Raw genomic sequence first — 25772 nt, forward strand, 5'->3', positions numbered from 1 at the left:
CCGCGGCCCTGCCCTCTGTGCGGTGTCTAAGGATTCCGTCCCCAAGCAAGGAAAACTGTTCTCTTCCCCGCCCTTCTCTCTTCTACATTATCTGTTACCTCAGTCAGATTGAGGATGCACATATATGGGGAAAATAATCGACTTCCAGCCTCTCTCATGTAATCTCTACCTGATTCAGGAATCTCTAACCCAGTACCGGAACGTTAAGCGGCTTCTCCGCTTTCCTGCCGTGAGAAACTCGAGGTGACAACCTCCGTTTCCGGTTGGCTCCGGTTGCAGAGTTGAGTGTCCTGAGAGGTCAGATTGCTGTCAGGTAAATTAGGGAGTTGGTGGGAGGCCCGTTGATTAGGATTAAGACCTAGACTCTATTCTGGGGAGTGCAGAAAAGGAGAGACTAAATGGAGAAGGATGGAAGGCTGGGAGGGAGATCAAAGAACTAGCAGGGGAGAATTAATGAAGTCCTAGTTTAGGGTTGGGGTAGGGAGGGGTGGTTGGAGGATTCAGTGAGCATTACTGTAGTTGTTAAATCCAGGTGCTTTTTCCCGCTTCTGCCACACGCAAAATTGTCTTTGTTTGCCTTTGGATCGCAAAGGCAGAAGAACAGCATCACTAAAAGTAGTAACAGTTCATTTGTTTTTTATTTCCTAATATTCATATAATCACAGTTTTTTAATATGAGGAAGTTAAGATATATACTTGATAGGCTTCGGTAAACTAAAATTGCATGTAGTGGAAGTAGCATTATCTTCTTATTTCTTTCTTAGGGAAAGGATACCAGCACATTTTCTTACAGCCAGCTTCCTTTAGTGGAGGTTGATCTTCATCAGACTTTTAGATTCACTTCAGACACAGATAGCTTTAAATTTTTTTTTTTGTTTTTTTTTTTTGAGACAGAGTCTCGCCTGTCGCCCAGGCTGAAGTGCAGTGGCGCGATCTCGCCTCACTGCAGGCTCCGTCCCCCGGGGTTCACGCCATTCTCCTGCCTCAGCCTCCCGCGTAGCTGGGACTACAGGCGCCCGCCACCTCGCCCGGCTAATTTTTTGTATTTTTAGTAGAGACGAGGTTTCACCGTGTTAGTCAGGATGGTCTCGATCTCCTGACCTCGTGATCCACCCGCCTTGGCCTCCCAAAGTGCTGGGATTACAGGCGTGAGCCACCGCGCCTGGCTTAAAATTTTTGGTTACATGTTTTTTCTTTATTTAACTAATTTCCTTACTGTTATTATTTGAGCTGCTCTGAAACGGAAATAACCACCATTTTTCAGTCCTCAGCACAATTTAAATCAGTTTTTCTATTTTTATTTTTTATTGTCAAGTATACATACAGAAGGGTGTATAAAACATGCATTTAAAAAAATTATAACTAACAGAAGCAGACACTCCTGTAACCACCTCTTAGATTAGAAAATAAAACATTGCCAATAACTTAGACCATGCAATCTTAACAGGGGTGATTTTACATTTCAAGGGGTTGAAAATTGGTGGGGCTGGGGTCTTAGTTACTACAATGATTTGTGTGCCTCCAAAGGGCCACAGTATATAAACAGATACACAGTATATATGTAGTGTTAAATTTTCATGGGGGGGGGCATGATTAGCAATAAAATGTCTAGAAGGGTTCCTTACAGGGACAATAGTTAAAAATTGGTCGAAAGACACTGCCTTAGAATCTCCCTGTATGTTTCTGTGATTCCATCGCCTCCACCAGGAGGTAACCATTATCCTGACTTGTGCTAAGCACTCACTTGTTTTACTTTAATTTTTCCATCTATGATGAATTCCTAAAAAATGAATTGTTAGGCGTTTCAATCTATATAAATGGGTTCAGAGTGCATGTGTATTTTTTCTGACTCACCCCTTGCTCATTATATTTGTGGAGATTCAATCATACTTTTGCATGTAGTTTTTTGTTGTATAATATTCTACAGTGTGACTATACCATAATCCCTTCTATTGTTATTGGACATTTGGGTTGTTTACAGTTGGGAGATAGAATAAACAATGTGGCTATAAAGATTCTTTTAAAAACATATTTCTTAGGCTGGGCACAGTGGCTCACGCCTGTAAGCCCAACACTTTGGGTGGCCAAGGCAGGCGGATAATGAGGTCCGGAGATCGAGACCATTCTGACCAACATGGTGAAACCCAGTCTCTACTAAAAGTACAAAAAATTAGCCGGGTGTGGTGGTGCACGCCTGTAATCCCAGCTACTCAGGAGGCTAAGGCAGGAGAATCACTAGAACCCGGGAGGCGGAAGTTGCAGTGAGCCGAGATCGCACCACCCACAGCACTCCAGCCTGGCGACAGAGTGAGACTCCATCTCAAAAAAAAAAAAATTTCTTTTTTTTTTGTTTTTGTTTTTTTTAGAGACAAGAGTCTTTGATGTCTCTAAGAAAATATTTTAAATATATTTTTTATATTCCATAAATATAAACCTTTGATCTGTGATTATGTTTATAAGATTTACAGTTGATAAAGTAGATTCATATATCCAAATTGTTCCAAAGACACTTTATTTTATTTATATATTTTTTGAGACAGAGTCTCGCTCTGTTGCCCAGGCTGGAGTGCAGTGGCACAATATCGGCTCAGTGCAGCCTTCACCTCCCAGCTTCAAGTGATTCTCCTGTCTCACCCTCCCTAATAGCTGAAGGCATGCACTACCATGCCCAGCTAATTTTTTTATTTTTAGTTGAGACGGGGTTTTGCCATGTTGGTTAGGCTTTTTTTGAACTCCTGACCTCAGGTGTTCCACCTGCCTCAGCCTCCCAAAGTGTTGGGATTACAGGCGTGAGCCACCGCGCCTGGCCTCCAAAGACACTTTAATATTTTCTAATAACGATTTGATCATCTGTTTTGAGATTAAGTTAACTAAAATTAAATTAAAATTCCCAGTTCCCAACTGCACCAGCCACATTTCAAGTGCTAGTGGCTACCATATTGGACAGTGTCTATCTAGAATATATGTACTAGGAGTGGAATTGATGGCCATAAGGTATTCATATGTTCAGCTTTTCTTTTCTTTTTTTTTTTTTTGAGATAGAGTCTTACTCTGTCACCCAGGCTGAAGTGCGATGGCACAGTCTCGGCTCACTGCAGCCTCCACCTCCTGGGTTCAAGTGATTCTCCTGCCTCAGCCTCCTGAGTAGCTGGGACTACAGGTGTGTGCCACCACACCCGGCTAATTTTTGTATTTTTAGTAGAGACAGGGTTTCCCCATGTTGGCCAGGCTGATCTCAACTCCTGGCCTCAAGTGATCCGCCTGCCTCAGCCTCCCAAAGTGCTGGAATTACAGGCGTGTGCCACTGCACCCGGTCATGTTCAGCCTTTCTAGGTCATGCCAGTTTTTCAGAATGGTTGTGCTTAGTTACATTCTCAAGTATGAAAGTAGAAGGCACATCACAATGTGATTTCCTCAGCTCTCACGATCTTGCAAGGTAGGTTTTATCCTCATGTTATGTGAAGAAACTGAAGTTCAGGGAAATTAAGTGATTTGCCTTGGATTTTACTTTTACTAGTGCAAAGTAGCAGAATTTCAAGCTCTTTACATGATCACGATATCATTGTTTGATTTATGGCTATTTGGAAATAGAAATAAGTTTAAAAAGAAAAATGGGCCAGGTGCCATGGCTCACGCCTGTAGTCCCAATATTTTAGGAAGCCAAGGAGGGAGGAATGCTTGAGGCCAGGAGTTCAACAGCAGCCTGGGCAACATAGGAGGATCCTGTCTGTAAAAAAAAGAAAAAGAAAAAGGAAAGGTTTCCTGGGGAAAGTGTTTTCAACTTTCTGCTCTTTTTGAAAAGTCATTTAAATGTTATATTTAGCCAGGCGCGGTGGCTCATGCCTGTAAGCCCAGCACTTTGGGAGGCCCAGGTGGGCGGAACACAAGGTCAGGGGATCGAGACCATCCTGGCTAACATGGTGAAGCCCCATCTCTACTAAAAAATACAAAAAATTAGCCAGGCGTGGTGGTGGGTGCCTGTAGTCCCAGCTACTTGGGAGGCTGAGGCAGGAGAATTGCTTGAACCTGGGAGGCGCAGGTTGCAGTAAGCCAAGATTGTGCCACTGCACTACAGCCTGGGCAACAGAGCGAGACTCTGTCTCAAAAAAAAAAAAAAAAAAGTTATATTTAGTAAATTCCTATGAAAAGGATACTTCTGAAATAATTAGGTAGAAGAGAAAATACATTGAATGTATTTAAATAAATTTTTATAGGAGAAATGAGGATATGTATACTTTCATGTTTTCTTTCAAAGATTTATCTTTCGAATTACTTGTTTAAGCACAGTAGTGTTGTAATTTTGAAATAGTCTTTATACCATGGTAATGTTTCAAGTTTTTTTTTTTTTTTCCTCAAGACGGAGTCTCGCTCTGTCGCCCAGGCTGGAGTTCAGTGGCGCTATCTCGGCTCACTGCAACCTCCGCCTCCCGGAGAATGTTCACGCCATTCTCCTGCCTCAGCCTCCCGAGTAGCTGGGACTACAGGCACCCGCCACCATGCCTGGCTAATTTTTTTGTATTTTTAGTAGAGACGGGGTTTCACCATGTTAGCCAGGATGGTCTCGATCTCCTGACCTCGTGATCCGCCTGCCTCGGCCTCCCAAAGTGCTGGGATTACAGGCGTGAGCCACCGCGCCCCGCCTCAAGTTTTATTTTCAAAAACTATTCTATCAAAATTCTTGACCCTTTGTTTTATACTCTCTTCCAAATACATTGATACTCAGGTTGATATTCTAGAATTGACATTTGCCAAAATAAGAGTTTGTCTTGTAATCTCTTTAAGCATTTTGAAAATGAAGGCTTATTTTAAAAAAGACTTTTTGAAAACATGGTATGCAGAAGCCAAGATATTATCATTCTAAATAAACACTTGTAATGGTCTTCTTTTGTAATAAATGTATTCAGTCTCAAAAGTCAGTCTGAAATCTGACACCATAATTTTTTTCCTTCATTTTATTGAATCTGCCAAGTAATAATGGGTTAAATGTTTCATTCAGAGTTGTGTTGTAGTTTTAACTTGTGTTTGAGAGTATTGGTTTTCATTTTTATTTTCATTTAAATGTGAAAATCCTCCTGGGTGTGGTTGTAATCCCACTGTAATCCCAGCATTTTGGGAGGCCTATGCCAGAGGATCAAGGATCACTTGAGGCTAGGAGTTTGAGACCAGCCTGGACAACACAGGGAGGGTCCATCGCTATAAAACATTTAAAAACTAGCCAGGCGTTATGCATGCTCCTGTACTCCTAGCTACTCAGGAGGCTGAGGCAGGACAATCACTTGAGCCCAGGAGTTTGAGGCTGCAGTGAGCTATGATCCAGAGCAAGACCCTCTATCTTTAAAAATATATATATATATAAAATTAAATGTGAAAATCATCAACATAATGTTTTTTAGTATCTTAACATGTTTACAGATAATAAGTGTTGGTTTTTCCCAGTTAGTATGTACACTTTTTTTCTCATATCTTGGAACTATTAATTTTTGAGAGAGTCTCACTCTGTCGCCCAGGCTGGAGTGCAGTGGCACCATCTTGGCTCACTGTAACCTCTGGCTCCTGGGTTCAAGCGATTCTCATCCCTCAGCCTCCCAATAATGTGTCTTTAATATACACTTTCTAATAATTACCTCTCTCTTCTGAGATACAATGTAAGAGATCCTGCCAGGCCAGGCACAGTGGCTCACGCCTGTAATCCCAGCACTTTGGGAGGCCGAGGTGGGCAGATCACCTGAGGTCGGGAGTTCGAGAACACCCTGACCAACATGGGGAAACCCTGTCTCTACTAAAAATACAAAATTAGCCAGGCGTGGTGGTGCATGCCTGTAATCCCAGCCACTCAGGAGGCTGAGGCAGGAAAATTGCTTGAACCCAGGAGGTGGAGGTTGCGGTGAGCCGAGATTGCACACCATTGCACTCCAGCCTGGGCAAAAAGAGCAAAACTCCATCTCAAAAAAAAAAAGAAAAGAAAAGAAATCCTACCTTATTGGGCCTGTTCATAGTTATAAATATGGACATAATGGTAATAATTACTTGATTTTACTTCCAGAAAAGCAGTGATTATAGAATTGCTACTGCTTGCCAAGTAATTAGAATTTGGAAAAATAAAAATTTAAAAAAAAAATAAAAGAATTGCTACTGCCAACCTTACACAAATTATAGTTTAGTGTTATTAAGCCATACCCCTTAATTTGAATTAGTAATTTAAATGAGGACTGAGCTGGTTTATTTTTATATTATATATTAAAATAACACTAGTAAAACCAAAGTATATAACCATTGAGGACATGTTTTATTTAAGGAAGCAAATTTATTGATTAAAAAGGAGTCCTAAAGTCTCTGTTGGCCCAGTTCAGGGATTGGCAAACTGCAGCCTGTGGACCAAATCCAGCCCAGTGCCTATTTTTGTAAGGTCCATGAGCTAAGAATGGTTTTTACAAATGAACATTTGTAAACACTTTGATGCTAAGGATCACTAACTTTGAGCCCCAATTAAGCAAAATGTTACCCCCCAAAAGGGGAGTTCCATTTTTTTCGTCAGTAGACCTGTATTACAAAAAAATTGTACTCAGTTTCTTATTACATTTTGAATTTTATCAATAAGGTATTTGTGGAAGTGTGTTTTCTCTTCCTACAAATGTACCTACATAATTCCCTCAATTTTACCTCTTTTACCCACAAAGCCTAAAATATTTACAATCTGCCTCCTCTTTAAAGAAACCTTTCATGTAATCAAATGTATTTAAAAGCATTGCATTTTAAAAGAATCATCTAAAGAAAATTTTTAAAACAGTATGTGGCCGGGCGTGGTGGCTCAAGCCTGTAATCCCAGCACTTTGGGAGGCCGAGGCGGGCGGATCACAAGGTCAGGAGATGGAGACCATCCTGGCTAACACGGTGAAACCCCGTCTCTACTAAAAATACAAAAAATTAGCCGGGCGTGTTGGCGGGCGCCTGTAGTCCCAGCTACTCGGGAGGCTGAGGCAGGAGAATGGCGTGAACCCGGGAGGCGGAACTTGCAGTGAGCCGAGATTGCGCCTCTGCTCTCCAGCCTGGGGGACAGAGAAAGACTCCGTCTCAAAAAAATAAATAAATAAAAATAAAATAAAATAAAAATAAAACAGTATGTATAACCTTTTTGTTATATATATTTATGCATTATGTAAGGATTCAAAAGGAAAACAATATTGCTTAGAAGTTAGGAGCAGGGGGCCAGGCGCGGTGGCTCACGCCTGCAATCCCAGCACTTTGGGAGGCCGAGGTGGGTGGATCACGAGGTCAGGAGATTGAGACCATCCTGGCTAACATGGTGAAACCCCGTCTCCACTAAAAATACAAAAAATTAGCCAGGCATGGTGGCGGGCGCCTGTAGTCCCAGCTACTCGCCATGCTGGGACAGGAGAATGGCGTGAACCCGGGAGGCGGAGCTTGCAGTGAGCCAAGATCGCGCCAGTGCACTCCAGCCTGAGCGACAGAGCGAGACTCCGTCTCAAAAAATAAGAATAATAATTTAGGAGCAGGGTTCTAAAACCAAACTGCAAGGTTCTAATCCCAGCTGTACCATTACTATTTTTGTTACCTTTGGAAAGTTACTTAACTGCTTGGAGTCTCATTGTCCTCATCTGTAAAATGGGGATACTCATTTAAGTTCAAAGAGTTGTTTTAGAGGTAATGGAGTTAATACACATAAAGCATTTTAGCATAGTACACCTGGCACATAGGACTCAATAAATGTTTACTATTATTATAATGAAGAAAAGAACCAGATAGTAAGTGGTTATCTCTGAGTGGTGAGATTGCCAAGTATTTTTCTTTTTTATATTTTGTGTATGTGTATTTCCTAACTGTGAACGTGGTTGTAGAATAAGACACTTTTATAAAATCTTTTAACTGGAATTTTCAAGTATTTATATTGGCTTTTTTTTTAATATTAAATGCTTCACCTTAAAACATAAACAATAAATTTGGGTATTTGATATCTACAATTTGCATATTTCTCACTTGAGTTAATCTTTTCCTTATAGACATGGCCCATGGACATGGACATGAGCATGGACATCATAAAATGGAACTTCCAGATTATAGACAATGGAAGATAGAAGGGACACCATTAGAAACTATCCAGAAGAAGCTGGCTGCAAAAGGGCTAAGGGATCCATGGGGCCGGTAAGATGAATTAAGTAATTTAGATAGAATGTATCCTAGAGAATCAAGTGTCTATGTTGCTTTTCAATGTATTCTCCTTAGAGAATCATGAAAACTGGCTTTTTACTTTAAAGGTTTTTTTTTTTGGTTTTTGTCTTGTTTTGTTTTTGAGACGGTGTCTTGCTGTGTTGCCAGGGTGGAGTGCAGTGGCGCGATCTCAGCTCACTGCAGCCTTCGCCACCTGGGTTCAAGTGATTCTCTTGCCTCAGCCTCCTGAGTGGCTGGGATTACAGGCACGTGCCACCATGCCCAGCTAATTTTTGTATTTTTAGTAGAGATGGGCTTTCACCATGTTGGCCAAGATGGTCTCGATCTCCTGACCTCGTTATCTGCCTGCCTTGGCCTCCCAAAGTGCTGGGATTACAGGCATGAGCCACCATGCCTGGCTACTTTAAAGTTTTTTGTTTGTTTTGAGACAGGGTCTCACTCTGTCACCCAGACTAGAGTGCAGTGGTGCGCTTACAGCAACCTCCATCTCCCAGGCTTAAGCGATCCTCCCACTCCAGCCTCTCTAGTAGCTGGGACTACAGGCGTGGGCTACCATGCCCAGCTAATTTTTATATTGTTAGTAGAGACAGGGTTTCGCCATATTGCCCAGGATGGTCTCGAACTCTTGAGGTGAAGCGATCTGCCCACCTTGGCCTCCCAGAGTGTTACAATTACAGGCATGAACCACTACTCCCAGCCACATTAAAATTTTAAAATCTACTTTATTGAGATATCGTTTATATATAGTAAAATTCACCTGTTTTGAGTGTAAGTCTTTTATCCGATAAGAGTTTTGTGGTGCTTGCTTCAGAAACATATATACTACAGTTGTAATACAGAGAAGTTAGTATGGCCCTGTGCAAGGATTTAAAACAATTTTTTTTAAAGTTTGCAAATGTTTTTTCTCACAGTGTGGCTTATCATTTTCTTAATAATGTCTTTCAGAGAGTTTTAAATTTTGATGAATTCACAGTTTAGCCATTTTTAAATTTTACAATGTATGCTTTTTGCACCCTAAGATTATCTTCTATGCTTTCTTCTAGAAGCTTTTATAGTTCTTCTTACATTCTGTGACCTGTTTTGAGTTCATTTTTGTGTCATATGAAGTAAGGATAAAGATTAGTATTTTTACATATGTGCATCCAGTTGCTCCAGCACCATTTATTAAAAAACTATTGTACCTCCATTGAATTACCTTAATAATGTTGTCAAAAATCCATTGAGTGATTTTTGACACTTAATGGGGGTGGTGGCTCGCACCTGTAATTCCAGCACATTGGGAGGCCAAGGCAGGCGGATCACTTGAGCCCAGGATTTTGAAACCAGCCTAGGCAGTACAGGGAGACTTTGTCTCTACAAAAAAATTTTAAGAATTGCCAGATGTGGTGACACACACATGTAGTCCCAGCTACTCAGGAGGCTGAGGTGGGCAGATCACTTGAGCCCAGGATGTCCAGGTGGCAGTGAGCCAAGATCTGGCCACTGCACTCCAGCCTGGGCAACAGAGAGAGACCTTGTCTCAAGAAAATAAAAAAATCAATTGACTGTATCTATGGGATCTATGTCTGGACTCTATTCTGTTACCCTCATTAATATGTCCACCCTTATGCCAATACCACACTGTCTTTAAATCACGTAGCATAGGCCGGGCGCGGTGGCTCACGCCTGTAATCCTAGCTCTCGGGGAGGCAAGAGGCAGGAGGATAGCTTGAGCCCAGGAGTTCGAGACCTGCCTGGGCAATATAGCGAGACCCCGTTCTCCCGAAAAAGAAAAAAAAAAAAATCACGTAGCATAAGATCTGCAACTTTTTTTTTTTTTTTTTTTTTTTTGAGAAGGAGTCTCGCTCTTTCACCCAGGCTAGAGTGCAGTGGCGCGATCTCGGCTCACTGCAGGCTCCGCCTCCTGGGGTTCACGCCATTCTCCTGCCTCAGCCTCCCGCATAGCTGGGACTACAGGCGCCCGCCACCTCGCCCGGCTAATTTTTTGTATTTTTAGTAGAGACGGGGTTTCACCGTGTTAGCCAGGATGGTCTCCATCTCCTGACCTCGTGATCCGCCCGCCTCGGCCTCCCAAAGTGCTGGGATTACAAGTGTGAGCCACAGCGCCCAGCCTTTTTTTTTTTTTTTTTTTTTTTTTTTGAGACAGTCTTGCTCTGTCACCCAGGCTAGAGTGTAGTGGCGCAATCTGGCTGCACTGCCAGCTCCACCTCCCGGGTTCACACCATTCTCCTGCCTCAGCCTCCTGAATAGCTGGGACTACAGGTGCCTGCCACCATGCCCGGCTAATTTTTTGTATTTTTAGTAGAGACGAGGTTACACTGTGTTAGCCAGGATGGTCTGGATCTCCCGACCTCATGATCCACCCACCTCAGCCTTCCAAAGTGCTGGGATTACAAGTGTGAGCCACTGTGCCCAGCCAAGATCTCCAACTTGTAAAAAATTGTTTTAGCTATTCTAGGTCCTTTGCATTTACATATAAACTTTGGAATGAACCTGACAATTTCTATTAAAATCCCTGCTTGGAATTTAATTGGGATCACATTGAATCTGTTTCACATAGATTCACAATGGGAATCTATTTCACATCCACATTGAATCAGTTTCCCATCAATTTAGGGGCCAGGCGTGGTGGCTCACACCTGTAATTCCAGCACTTTGGGAGGCCGAGGCAGGTGGATCACTTCAGGTCAGCTGTTCGAGACCAGCCTGGGCAACATGGTAAACCCTGTCTCTACTAAAAATACAAAAATTAGCCAGGTGTGGTAGTGGGTACCTGTAATCCCAGCTACTCAGGAGGCTGAGACAGGAGAATCGCTTGAACCTGGGAGGCGGAGGTTGCAATGAACCAAGATCGTGCCACTGCATTCCAGCCTGGGCAACAGAGTAAGACTCCATCTTAAAGAAAACAAAAAATTTAGGGATAAGTGATGTCTTAACAATATTAAGTCTTCTAGTCAATGGGCAATTTAGGTCTTGTTCATTTTCTCAGCAGTATTTTATTGCTTTATGTACAGGTCTTGCACATATTTTATTAAATTTATACTGAATTAATTAATTATTTATTTATTTATTTTTTTTTTTTTTCTGGGAGACAGAGTCTCACTCTGTCGCCCAGGCTGGAGTGCAGTGGCACGATCTTGGCTTACTGCAACCTCTGCCTCCTGGGTTAAAGCAATTCTCCTGCCTCAGCCTCCTGAGTAGCTGGGACTACAGACATGCACCACCACGCCCAGCTAATTTTTTTTTTTTTTTTGAAATGGAGTCTCACTCTGTCACACAGGCTGCAGTGCAGTTGCATGATCTCCGCTCACGCAAGCTCCGCCTCCTGGGTTCACGCCATTCTCCTGCCTCAGCCTCCCGAGTAGCTGGGACTGCAGGCGCCTACCACTATGCCCGGCTAATTTTTTGTATTTTTTAGTAGAGACGGGGTTTCGCTGTGTTAGCCAGGATGGTCTCGATATCCTGACCTCATGATCCGCCCACCTCAGCCTCCCAAAGTGCTGGGATTACAGGCATGAGCCACCGTGCCAGGCCTAATTTTTGTATTTTTTTAGTAGAGATGGGGTTTCACCATGTTGGCCAGGCTGGTCTTGAACTCCTGACCTCAAGGATCCACTCGCCTCAGCCCCCCCAGAGTGCTAGGATTACAGGTGTGAGCCATTAGGCCTGGTGTTGTTTGTTTGTTTTGGGAGACGGAGTCTCTGTCGCCCAGGATGGAGTGCAGTGATGCTGTTTTGGCTCATTGCAGCCTCTACCTCCTGGGCTGAAATCATCCTCCCACCTCAGCCTCCCGAGTAGCTGGGACTACAGGTGCATGCCACCATGCCCAGCTAATTTTTGTATTTTTTGTTGAGACGAGGTTTTCCTGTGTTGCCCAGGCTGGTCTCAAAATCCTGAGCTCACGTGATTTGACCACCTCAGCCTCTCAGAGTGCTGGAATTACAGATCTGAGCTACAGCACCCAGCTTGAATTATTTTAATTTTTGATGCTATTGTAAATAGTATTTTAAAATCTCAACTTCCAGTTGTTCATTGCTAATACTTGTAAACAGTTGACTTTTATATGTTGATTTTATATCTCGTTACCTTGCTAAATTCACTTTTTAGTTCAAGTAGATTTTTTTTTACAGATTTCTTAGAATGTTCTTCATAAACAATCATTCTGTCTACAAATACATTGTTACTTCTTCCTTTTCAATCTGTAAACTTTTTATTTCTTTTTCTTGCATTTTTATACTGGCTAACACCACTACTATAATGTTGAATGAAAGTGGTAGATGTCCTTGCCTTATTCCCAACTGGGAGAAAACATTCGGTGGGTCACCGCTTAGTATGATGTTTCTTATAGTGATCTCCTAGGTGCCTTTTATCAAGATGAGGTATTTCTCTCTATTTCTAGATTACTAAGTGTTTCATTGTTTATTATTATTATTATTATTTTTTTTTTTTTTTTTGAGACAGAGTTTTGCTCTTGTTGCCCAGGCTGGAGTGCAATGGTGAGATCTTGGCTCACCGCAACCTCCGCCTACCGGGTTCAAGCGATTCTCCTGCCTCTGCCTCCGGAGTAGCTGGGATTACAGGCATGCGCCACCACACCTGGCTAGTTTTGCTTTTTTAGTAGAGACTAAAACGTTGGCCAGGCTGGTCTCAAGCTCCCAACCTCAGGTGATCCACACGCCTCGACCTCCCAAAGTGCTGGGATTACAGGCTTGAGCCACCACACCTGGCGCAAATATTCTTAACAAAATTTTAGAAAATTGAATCCGGCAGCATATAAAAATGGTAATACATCATAATGAAGTAGGGTTCACTCCAGGAATGCAAGATTGGCTTATATTTGAAAATTAATAGAAGTAATTCGCCATATTAACAGAACAAAAAGGAAAAACTATGAACATCTCAATAGATGGATCACTGGAGGCTGGAAGTTTGAGACCAGCCTGGCCAACATGGCGAAACCCTGTCTCTACTAAAATTACAAAAATTGGCCAGGCGCGGTGGCTCATGCCTGTAATCCCGCACTTTGGGAGGCCAAGGCGGGCGGATCACGAGGTCAGGAGTTCGAGACCAGCCTGGCCAATGCAGTGAAACCCCGTCTCTACTTAAAAAAAAAAAAAAAATACGGCCAGGTGGGGTGGCTCATGCCTGTAATCCTAGCACTTTGGGAGGCCGAGGTGGGCGAATCATAAGGTCAGGAGTTCGAGACCAGTCTGGCCAACATGGTGAAACCCCGTCTCTACTAAAAATACAAAAAATTAGCTGGATGTGGTGGTGTGCGCCTGTAATCCCAGCTACTGGGGAGGCTGAGGCAGGATAATCCCGTGAACCCAGGAGGTGAAGGTTTCAGTTAGCCAAGATCGCGCCATTGCACTCCAGCCAAGGCAACAGTGCAGGGCGACAGTGCGAGACTCTGTCTCAAAAAAAAAAAAAAAAATACAAAAATTAGTCAGACGTGGTGGCGGGCACCTATAATCCCAGCTACTCAGGAAGCTGAGGCAGAGAATTGCTTGAACCTGGGAGGTGGAGGTTGCAGTGAGCTGAGATCGTGCCACTGCACTCCAGCCTGGGCGACAGAGTGAGACTGTCATAAATAAACAAACAAACAAAAATTAGCAGGGCATGGTAGTGCGTGCCTGTAATCCCAGCTACTCGGGAGGTGGAGGTTGCAGTGAGCAGAGATTGTGCCACTGCTCTCCAGCCTCAGTGATAGAGCAAGACTCCATTCCCCTTCCCCCAAAAAAAGAATATTTGCATCTGTGTTCATGAGGGATATTATTCTGTAGCTGCTTTTCTTCTAACATCTTTGTCTGGTTTTGGTATCTCAGTTAGGTTTAATTAGCTCTCGTATTTCCTAAGTCATATTTCTAGAGTTAAATAGTTTTTGTTTTTCATAACATGATTTTTTCACTGGCTTGGCCTTATCAGAGCAGGATATCAGTCTTCCAAAATTCAGGCTGCTATGGTAGGGAGAAGCGGAGATCCTTTTGAATAGTAACAATAATGTCAAGTGTTACATAATCCATACTCCTCTGCCAAAATATATCATGCATGATCCTGTTTAGTCTTTAAGACATTATAAAGTAGATAATAATCATCATTGAATAGAACAGGAAGCAGACCATGACAGGCTAAGTATCTTGCCCAGCCTACAAGATTGTGAATCTAATATAAGTGGCATACCAAAGATTAATACCAAGTCTCTAACTTCATCTTTCCATGATGTTTTAATGACTAGTGTGGGCAGAGTCCATCTGACCTGTGACAGATAAGCTGAAGTGAGTCTTGCATTTGAGGGTTCTGTAAAATCCTGAGGCATATGACTATTAAATGTGAAACCATCAAGTGTTTATTCTTCTATTTTATGTGTGAAACTTGGGCATATACTTAATTATCCTGTGCCACAGAAAGATACCTATTGCAATTCACTTAAATGATCTTCAGTAGGGTAGCATTTGAGTCAATGAGAAAGATGAAAATTAAATGTCTTCAATGTATGTACACACAAGTTGTGTATGATTATAATTTTTTCTTTTTTTTTTTTTTCTAGCAATGAAGCTTGGAGATACATGGGTGGCTTTGCAAAGAGTGTTTCCTTTTTTGATGTACTGTTTAAAGGATTCAAATGGGGATTTGCTGCATTTGTGGTAGCTGTAGGAGCTGAATATTACCTGGAGTCCCTGAATAAAGAAAAGAAGCATCACTGAAGATAATACCTGGAAGTATCATAGTGGTTTCTTAACTCTCCAAAATAGGATTTCTTCACTGTAGCCTACTCGTCTGGTTTGTCCCTTACAGAATATTAGTAAGATTTAATAAAGTAAAATAAAAAAAATATATATATATATGCTGATCTGTTTTTGTCATTCTTTAAAAACAAACAAAAAAAAGTGTTTCAAGCCATATCAGATTTGGTTTAGAATACATACGGGGTTGGAGAACAGCAGTAGTGCGTTCTGCGTATAGCAGGCAGGCATCATATATTTGACTGAGCAAATGGGCAAGTTCTAAGAAGTTTTTCTTGAACTTTTTTTTTTTTTTTTAACTAGTCCTGACCTAGCTGGCACTAACAAGTGTTTAAATGGGAGTTGGCCTTGCTGTTTTTTTTGAGACGGAGTCTGGCTCTGTCGCCCAGGCTGGAGTACATGGTGCGGTCTCGACTCACTGCAAGCTCCGCCTCCCGGGTTCACACCATTCTCCTGCCTCAGCCTCCCAAATAGCTGGGACTACAGGCACCCGCCACCACACCCAGCTTATTTTGTTTTGATCTCCTGACCTTGTGATCCACCCGCCTCAGCCTCCCAAAGTGCTGGGATTACAGGCATGACCCACCGCGCCTGACCTTTTTCTGTATTTCTAACAATAAACTAGACATTCTCCCAACATAATTGACTTTTAAAAATTAAATTATATCCCTAATTAAAGATTTGGTCAGGTGCAGTGGCTCATGCCTGTAATCCCAACACTTTGGGAGGCCGAGGTGGGCAGGTCACTTGAGCTCAGGAGTTGGAGACCAGCCTGGCCAACATGGTGAAACCCCAACTCTACTAAAAAAACAAAAATTAGCCAGACATGGTGGCGGGCACCTGTAATCCCAAATACTTGGGAGGCTGAGGCAGGAGAATCACTTGATCCCAGTAGGCAGAGGTTCCAGTGAGCCAAGATCACGCTACTGCACTCCAGCCTGGGTGACAGAGCAAGACTCTGTCTCCAAAAACACAAAAAAAAGATGTAACACTCACTGAGGAGGGGTGATGATTTTGTTTAAATAATGAAACATAGAAAATCCCAAGGTGAATTTTTTTCTTTTTTTTTTTTTTTTTTTGGTTTGAGAATGAGTCTTCCTCCCAGCCTAAAGGGATGGGCAGTGGCACAATCTCAGCTCACTGCAATCTCTAACTCCTCGGTTCAAGCGATTCTCCTGCCCCAGCCTGCCAAGTAGCTGGGATTTCAGGCGCCTACCAGCAAATTTTTGTATTTTTAGTAAAAACAGGTTTTGTCATGTTGGCCAGGCTAGTCTTGAACTCCTGACCTCATGTAATCCACCTGCCTTGGCCTCCCAAAATGCTGGGATTACAGGTGTGAGCCACCACACCCAAGGTGACTTTTTCTTCATAAATTTCTTGTTTTTAAATGTAAAGCAATGCTAAAGTGAGATGAATTTCTTTTTTTTTTTGAGACAGAGTCTCCCTCTGTCACCCAGGCTGGAGTGCAGTGGCGCAGTCTCGGCTCACTGCAAGCTCCGCCTCCCGGGTTCACGCCATTCTCCTGCCTCAGCCTCTCCGAGTAGCTGGGACTACAGGCGCCCGCCACCACGCCCGGCTAATTTTTTTTATACTTTTAGTAGAGACGGGGTTTCACCGTGGTCTCGATCTCCTGACCTCGTGATCCGCCCGCCTCGGCCTCCCAAAGTGCTGGGATTACAAGCGTGAGCCACCGCGCCCAGCCCGAGATGAATTTCTAATAAGCTGATAGTGGTAAATAGAATATGGTAGTATGAAACATAGAAAAGACTCCATGCAAAAAAAGGAAAGCGTTTATTTTTTAATTTAGATAAAATTTAATACATGCTTTCTTCTCCATGTTTTGTTTGTTTGTTGAGATAGGGTCTCACTCTGTTGCCCAGGATGGAGTGCAGTAGCCCAATCTCGGCTCACTGCAACCTCTGCCTCCCAGGTTCAAGCAATCCTCCCACGTCAGCCTCTCAAGTAGCAGGGACTACAGGCGAGTGCCACCACAGCCAGCTAATTTTTTGTATTTTTGGTAGAGACTGGATTTTGCCATGTTGCCCAGGCTGTCTCAAACTCCTGAGCTCAAGGGATCCACCTGTCTCAGCCTCTCAAAGTGCTGGGATTACAGGTGTGAGCCACTACGCCCTGCCTGTCTTGTTTTTGTTTTTGGAATTTATAGTCTCTATCTTCCGGTGGGATACCAGAAGCAAAAGGAAAGAGTTTTAAAACGAAAAAGATCAATGGGACAAATAGAAATAGCAAGATGATAGATTTAACTTAACCATATTGATAATTATATTAAATGTAAATTGCCTAAAGTTTAAACTCTGAAATATTTCTTTTTTTTTTTTTTTTTTTATTTGAGACGGACTCTTGCTCTGTTGCCCCAGGCTGGAGTGCAGTGGTGAGATCTCAGCTCACTGCAACCTCCACCTCCCGACTTCAAGCGATTCTTCTGTTTCAGCCTCCCGAGTAGCTGTGATTACAGGCACTCACCACCTGCCCAGCTAATTTTTGTATTTTTAGTAGAGATGGGGTTTCACCATGTTGGCCAGGCTGGTCTCAAACATCTGACCTCAGATGATCCACCCACCTTGGCCTCCCAAAGTGCTGGATTACAGGCGTGAGCCACCGCACCCAGCCCAGTCTAAAACATTTCAATTAAAAGAGATGGCGGGGCACAGTGGCTCAGGCCTGTAATCCCAGCACTTTTGGAGGCCCAGGTGGGCAGATCACTTGAGCTCAGGAGTTCAAAACCAGACCGGACAACATGGCAAAAACCCGTCTCTACAAACAATACAAAAATTATACGGGTGTGGTGGTGCATGCCTGTGGCCCCAGCTACTCCAGAGGCTCAGGTGGGAGGATGGCATGAGCCCAGGAGGCAGAGGTTGCAGTGATCCAAGATAATGCCACTGCACTACAGCCTGGGAGATAGCCTAACCCTGTCTCATAAATGAATGAATGAATGAATCACAGAAATAATCAACTTTGGCAAAAAACAAGACCCAACTATAAACTGCCCATATGAAAACCCCAGTGAAAAGAATGTTGAAATGTATTAATATCAAAGTAGATTTTAGAATGAAGAACATTAGTTGTGAGAGAGACATTTCATAATAATGAAGGGATCAGTTCATTAAGAGGATCTAAGAAATCTTAAGTGTTTATGCACAGAGCTTCAAAATATGTAAAGCAAAAACAAAGAACTTAGAGACCAAACACAATTATGATATGTTTGGAGATTTCAACACTTCTTTCTCAGTAATTGATAGAAAATTAAAAATAGGCAAGGTGTGGTGGCCCACATCTGTAATCCCAGCACTTTGGGAGGCCGAGGTGGGAGGATCACTTGAGCTCAGGAATTCAAGACCAGCCCAGGCAACAGGACAAGACTCTGTCTCTAAAAAATAAAAAAGTTAAAAAAATTAGCCAGGCGTGATGGCATGCACCTGTAGTCCAGCCACTCAGGAAGCTGAGGCAGGAGAATTGCTTGGGCCCAGGAGGTCGAGGCTAGAGTGACCTGTGATCATGCCACTGCACTCCATCCAACCTGGGCAACAGAGCGAGGGCCTGTCTCAAAAGCAATAATTTAAAAAAAATTAAAAATTATGAATCACTCACTTTCTAACAAAACCCAGGGAATGTACAAGACTATCTCTTGGGGTAAAAGGAGAAAGTATTTAAACCTCTGTTTTTATTTTCATGTTTAATGAAAATGAATTGGTGGCCGGGCATGGTGGCTCACGCCTGTAATCCCAGCACTTTGGGAAGCTGAGGCAGGCAGATCATGAGGTCAGGAGATCAAGACCATCCTGGGCAACATGATGAAACCCTGTCTCTACTAAAAATAAAAATTAAAAAAAAATTAGCTGGGCGTGGTGGTTCGCACCTGTAGTCCCAGATAGGAGACTGAGCCAGGAGAATCGCTTGAACCCAGGAGATGCAGGTTGCAGGGAGCCAAGATTGCGCCACTGCACTCCAGCCTGGTGATAAAACGAGCCTCTGACTCAAAAAAAAAAAAAAAAAAAAAAGAAAGAAAGAAGGAAAAAAGAAAATGAATTAAATGTTATTAATGTTTAATAGATTCACAGTGAAGTTTGCTCTCACATGGCGAATACCAAAGCAGTCACACAGAATTAGTGGTAAGTTATCCTGAAGTGAAAGTAAGAGTTCTACCCTCCAAAGGAGAGAACAAAAGGAGTTTTCAGCAGATTGCTATAGACTATACTTTATATGTCCTCAGTTTTGGAATTTATTATCTACTAATTATTGTTTTCTTGTTTTTCATTTTTTATGGTTCTTTCTTGGGGTTTTTTTGTTTTGTTTTGTTTTTGAGATGGAGTCTTGCTCTGTCACCCAGGCTGGAGGGCAGTGGCGTGATCTTGGCTCACTGCAACCTCTGCCTCCCAGGTTCAAGAGATTCTCCTGCCTCAGCCTCCCGAGTAGCTGGGATTACAGGCACAAGCCACCATGCCCAGCTAATTTTTTGTATTTTTAGTAGAGATGGGGTTTCACCATGTTGGCCAGGCTGGTCTCGAACTCCTGGCCTCAAATGTTCCACTTGCCTCAGCTTCCCAAAGTTCTGGGATTACAGGCGTGAGCCACCGCCCCCCACTTTTTTGTGGGTTTTTTTGAGACGGGATCTCACTGTGTTACCCAGGCTGGGTGCAGTGGTGCAAGCACAGCTCACTGCAGCCTGGACCTCCTGGGATCAAGTGATCCTCTTGCAGCCTCGTAAGTAGCTGGGACTGCAGGCACATACCACCACACCCGGCTAATTTCTTATTTTTGTAGAGACAGGGAGCTCACCATGTTGCCCAAGCTGGTCTCAAATTCCTGGGGTAAAGGAATCCTCTCACCTTGACCTCCCACAGTACTGAGATTAGAGGTGTGAACCACTGCACCCAGCCTTGTCTACTAGTTTTTTTGTTTGTTTGTTTTCTGAGACGGAGTCTCGCTCTGTCTCCCATGCTGGAGTGCAGTGGCGCGATCTCGGCTCACTGCAAGCTCCGCCTCCCAGATTCACGCCATTCTCCTGCCTCAGCCTCCCAAGTAGCTGGGACTACAGGCGCCCACCACGCCCCGCTAATTTTTTGTATTTTTAGTGGAGGCAGGGTTTCACCGTGTTAGCCAGGATGGTCTGATCTCCCAACCTTGTGATCTGCCCGCCTCGGCCTCCCAAAGTGCTGGGATTACAGGCGTGAGCCACCGCGACCGGTGTCTACTAGTTTTAACTAAACCTTCATGAAGTAGATAAGTGGCTTAAAAAGATTTTTTTTTTACAAAGAAACTGCTGATTGAAGCTAATACTAATAACCCAACAACAAGCAAACAAGAATAAAATGGAAGAGCTATGAACTCTGTCAGCAACATTATCAGTAAATAGGATGATCTACTCACGAGAAGAGTCAACCAAAGAAAAAAAGAAGATTGAAATAAGGACCTGAAGCCCAGGCACAGTGGCTCATGCCTGTAATCCTAGCACTTTGGAGGCCGAGGCGGGCGGATTGCCTCAGCTCAGGAGTTCGAGACCAGCCTGGGCAACACGGTGAAACCCCGTTTCTACTAAAATACAAAACAAATCAGCCGGGCGTGGCGGCGTGCACCTGTAGTCCCAGCTACTCGGGAGGCTGACGCAGGAGAATTGCTTGAATCCGGGAGGCAGAGGTTGCAGTGAGCCAAGATCGCACCACTGCACTCCAACCTGGATGACAGAGCGAGACTCCGTCTCTAAAAAAAAAAAAAATTAAAAAAAAAAAAGGACCTGAATCCACTATTAGAACAATGAACCTTGTCCTAACAGTGTACTGATCTGTTAACTAATGATAGTGTGTAGTCATCATGATTAGTAAGACATTTAAAAATGTTTAATCTTTGTCTTACCTTTCGTTTCTATATTTGTGTACTTTTGTGTATTTTCTTTTTTGTTGTTGTTGTTTTTTGAGTCAGAGTCTTGCTCTGTTGCCCAGGCTGGAGTGCAATGGTGCGATCTCCGCTCACTGCAACCTCTGCCTCTCGTGTTCAAGCGATTCTCCTGCCTCAGCCTCCCAAGTAGCTGGGATTACAGGCATGTACCATCATGCCTGGCTAATTTTTTGTATTTTTTTTTAGTAGAGATGGGGTCTTACTATGTTGCCCAGGCTGGTCTCAAACTCCTGACCTCAAGCAATCCTCCTGCCTCGGCCTCCCAAAGTGCTGGGATTATGGGCATGAGCCACCGTGCCCAGCCTATTTGTGTATTTTCAATGTACATATATGATAACATTTACATATAACAAAATGTTACATCACAGGTTGGGATTTACTGTAATTTTTACTCACAATATTCAGTTATTTAAAAATAGCAGCTGGGGCCAGCCACAGTGGCTCACACCTGTAATCCCAGCACTTTGGGAGGCCAAAGAGGGTGGGTTACCTGAGGTCAGGAGTTCAATACCAGCCTGGCCAACGTGGTAAAACCCCATCTCTACTAAAAATACAAAAATCAGCTGGGTGTGGTGGCACGTGGCTTTAGTCCCGCTACTTGGGAGTCTGAGGCAGAAGAATCACTTGAACATGGGAGGCGGAGGTTGCAGTGAGCTGAGATCCCGCCATTGCACTCCAGCCTAGGCGACAGAGCCAGACTCCGTCTCAAAAAAAAAAAAAAAATAGCCAGCCATGGGGGCTCACAGCTATCATCTTACCACTTTGGGAGGCTGAGGTGGAAGGATTGCTTGAGCCCAGGAGACTAGCCTGGGCAATGAAGTGAGACCCCGTCTCCACAGACATTTTTTTTTTTTTTTGAGACGGAGTCTCGCTCTTTCACCCAGGCTGGAGTGCAGTGGCGCGATCTCGGCTCACTGCAGGCTCCGCCCCCCGGGGTTCACGCCATTCTCCTGCCTCAGCCTCCCGCGTAGCTGGGACTACAGGCGCCTGCCACCTCGCCCGGCTAATTTTTTTTGTATTTTTAGTAGAGACTGGGTTTCACCGTGTTAGCCAGGATGGTCTCGATCTCCTGACCTCGTGATCTGCCCGCCTCGGCCTCCCAAAGTGCTGGGATTACAGGCGTGAGCCACCGCGCCCGGCCTCCACAGACATTTTTAAAAATCAGACGGGCATGGTGGTGTGAACCTGTAGTCCCAGCTACTCAGGAGGCTGAGGCAGGAAGATCACTTGAGCCTGGAGGGAAGGTTACATGGGTGACAGTGAGATTCTGTCTCTAAATTTAAAAATTTTTAAATAGCATTTGAGGCCTTCATCAGATTTTGAGTATTTTAAATGTATAATTTATTAAGTACAACCCAGGTAGTTTATTTTTAAAAAACTAAATGTGACCAGGCGCGGTGACTCATGCGGGTAATCTCAGCACTCCAAGAGGCCAAGGTGGGTGGATCACTTGAGCCCAAGAGTTTGAGATCAGTCTGGGCAACACAGAGAGACTCTGTCTCTACAAAAAGTAGAAAAAATTAGCCACTGTGGTGGCACGTGGTGGCACATTCCTGTAGTTGCAGCTACTTGAGAGGCTGAGGTGGGAGGATTGTTTGAGCCCAAGAGGTGGAGGCCGCAGTGAGCTGAGATTACGCTACTGCACTCCAGCCTGGAAGACAGAGCACGACCCCGTCTCAGAAAAAATAAAAAATAAAATAAATGTTACTTCATGACGGCCTCTCCATTGGCAACATGAGTTTCAAAATTTTATATAATCCTCACTGGCCCTCCAAATCTCTAGAGTTGCAAAGTACTCCGATTCAAATATCTATGAGAGGCCATGCGTGGTGGCTCATGCCTGTCATCCCAGCACTTTCGGAGGCCAAGGCAGGCAGATGACCTAAGGTTAGGAGTTCAAGACCAGCTTGGCCAACATGGTGAAACCCTGTCTCTGTAAAAATACAAAAATTAGCCAGGCATGATGGAGGGTGCCTGTAATCCCAGCTACTCAGGAGGCTGAGGCGGAGAATCACTTGAACCCAGGAGGCAGAGGTTGCAGTGAGCCGAGATCACGTCATTGCACAATAGCCCAGGTGACACAGCAAGACTCCGTCACAAACAAACAAACAAACAAAAAATAGCTATGAAAGTGGAGCCGGGCGCGGTGGCTCACGCTTGTAATCCCAGCACTTTGGGAGGCCGAGGCGGGCGAATCACGAGGTCAGGAGATCGAGACCATGATGAAACCCCGTCTCTACTAAAAATATAAAAAATTAGCCGGGCGTGGTGGCGGGCGCCTGTAGTCCCAGCTACTCGGAGAGGCTGAGGCAGGAGAATGGCGTGAACCCGGGAGGCGGAGCTTGCAGTGAGCCGAGATTGCGCCACTGAACTCCAGCCTGGGCGACACAGCGAGACTCCGTCTCAAAAAAAAAAAAAAAAGAAAGTGGAATCCCTCAAATCCTGGTTTACCTCAATACCAATTTGAGGAGAAAAAGTGAATTTTTTGCTTTTGTTTTTGTTTTGCATTGACTTGCCTTTGATTCTCTCAGAAAGGATTTATGGAAAAGAGGAATCTTATTTTAATTTTATATACTATGTTATATATATATATTTTTAAATTTATATATAGTATTACATTGTTGTAAGTTTACATTTATAATAAACTATCCAAAATGCTGACTAATTTAAACTATTAATGCCATATACTGTATTAGACTGAATTACTTCTGATACATATAAACAATTTAAAACTGCTTTAGAAGTCAAAAAGGACAAAATCCCCTTGTCTCAAGGTCTGTATATTTTTCTGTTTAATATCACATGCAACAAAATGAAGTAACTCTTTTGAAATATGGCCCCAAATTACAAAAGTAACTGGAAATAATTTTGGTTTGGTTGTTGCTAAACACTTGTGTTTCTGAGAATGCATTACAAAATAAGAACATTGCAAAATAAGAACATGCATACTCATAAGGTAAATCAGAAGATTTTGTGCAATTTGAAAAATTCACATATTTTGTGGGTTTTTTTTTTTTTTTCCAGATGGAGTTTCGCTCTTTGTTGCCCAGGCTGGAGTGCAGTGGGGCACCTCGGCTCACTGCAACTCCGCCTTCCGGGTTCAAGTGATTCTCTGCCTCAGCCTCCCAAGTAGCTGGGACTACAGGCGCCCGCCATCACACCCAGCTAATTTTTGTATTTTTAGTAGAGACGAGGAGGTTGAGGCAAGAGAATCACTTGAACCTGGGAGACGGAGGTTACAGTGAGCCGAGATGATGCCATTGCACTCCAGCCTGGGCAACAAGAGCGAAACTCCGTCTCAAAAAAAAAAAAAAAAAAAAAAAAAAGAAAAGAACATTTAGTACTCCCTGCACATGTTCCACCCACTCTCATTTTAATTAATTCCCAAGCTGAATTTGGAAAAACAGCATTTAACATACATTTTCCTGCTGATTTGGTAACTAATCAAATATCGTTCTAAATTTACTTTCATATTTTAAATACATTGATCAGGCATTTTACCTTATTATAGAAAACAAAGAGTTTTTTTGTTTTTTTTTTTTTTAATTGCATTGGCTGGGTGCAGTGGCTCGCACCTGTAATCCCAGCACTTTGGGAGGCTGAGGCGGGCCGGCCATGAGGTCAAGAGATCGAGACCATCCTGGCTAACACGGTGAAACCCCATCTCTACTAAAAATACAAAAAAGTAGCCGGGTGTGGTGGCGGGCACCTGTAATCCCAGCTACTCGGGAGGCTGAGGCAGGAGAATGGCGTGAACCCAGGAAGCGGAGCTTGCAGTGAGCCGAGATCGCACCACTGCACTTCAGCCTGGGTGACAGAGCGAGACATCGTCTCAAAAAAAAAAAAAAAACGCATTATACATTTACATGAATTACACATTTAAGTGAATGTTTTGTGAGTACAGCTCTTCTTGTGCTATATACTTTTTAAATTTCATTTATTTTCCTGCTTCAAAATTTCTGTGGGAAATAACAGTGGGAGAACAGGAGACATAGTACTGAAGGCCAACTCTGGTTCACAGTAACCATAACAATAACTGTCCTAAAAATAAAGAGTGTCTTCCTCAGCACAGATGGGATCACCTTACTGAGGAAGAATCAGAGTTCACAGGCAGTGGTATCACCTGGACCTTGGAATCCCATGTGGTAGTACATAATACAATAGCATGAGAGATTAATACAGATATAAAGGCTTAAAATTAGATTTTATATTCTGACAATACTTTCTAGTGAAACATAATTAGAAATTAAAACTATGTCTATAGATGATAATTTCCAACAAGGAAACATCACAATTCATGTAGTTAACAATCTAGAGATTTAACTCAAGTTATTTTATTTATTTATTTTTGAGACAGAGTTTCGCTCTGTCTCCCAGGCTGGAGTGCAGTGGCAAGATCTCGGCTCACTGCAAGCTCTGCCTCCCGGGTTCACGCCATTCTCCTGCCTCAGCCTCCCGAGTAGCTCGGACTACAGGCGCCCACCACCACGCTCAGCTAATTTTTTGTATTTTTAGTAGAGATGGGGTTTCACTGTGTTAGCCAGGATGGTCTCGATCTCCTGACCTCGTGATCCACCCACCTTGGCCTCCCAAAGTGCTGGGATTACAGGCGTGAGCCACCGCGCTCAGTCTTAAGTTATCAATTCCTAATTCGTTAAGTATAAAGGCTTCCTTTTTTTTTTTTTTTTTGAGATGGAGTCTCGCTCTGTCACCCAGGTTGGAGTGCAGGGGCACAATCTCAGCTCACTGCAACCTCCACCTTCCAGGTTCAAGCTATTCTCCTGCCTCAGACTCCTGAGTAGCTGGGACTACAGGCACCCGCCACCATGCCTGGCTAATTTTTGTATTTTTAGTAGAGACGGGATTTCACCATGTTGGTCAAGCTGGTCTCGAACACCTGGCCTTGTGATCTGCCCACCTTGGCCTCCC

General features: G+C 43.4%; 1 protein-coding gene across 1 annotated transcript; it reads left to right on the plus strand.

The window, feature by feature from the left end:
* Window positions 1–64: 64 nt before the first annotated feature.
* Window positions 65–15037, plus strand: NDUFB3 (NADH:ubiquinone oxidoreductase subunit B3). The gene is made up of 3 exons (XM_003253938.4): window positions 65–313; window positions 8019–8160; window positions 14735–15037. Exons 2-3 carry the CDS (start codon window positions 8021–8023, stop codon window positions 14889–14891), a joined length of 297 nt encoding a protein of 98 aa, XP_003253986.1. The 5' UTR covers window positions 65–313; window positions 8019–8020; the 3' UTR covers window positions 14892–15037.
* The last annotated feature ends 10735 nt before the right edge of the window (window positions 15038–25772 follow it).

This window comes from Nomascus leucogenys, chromosome 22a, assembly GCF_006542625.1.
Source record: "Nomascus leucogenys isolate Asia chromosome 22a, Asia_NLE_v1, whole genome shotgun sequence".
Taxonomy (NCBI): Eukaryota; Metazoa; Chordata; class Mammalia; order Primates; family Hylobatidae; genus Nomascus; species Nomascus leucogenys.

Bases quoted from the DNA above. Each gene is read 5' to 3' on its own strand.
- NDUFB3 (XM_003253938.4), top strand. From the start codon at position 8,021: ATGGCCCATGGACATGGACATGAGCATGGACATCATAAAATGGAACTT. The intron at 8,161-14,734 runs GTAAGATGAATT...TTTTTTTTCTAG, and splicing joins CTAAGGGATCCATGGGGCCG to CAATGAAGCTTGGAGATACA.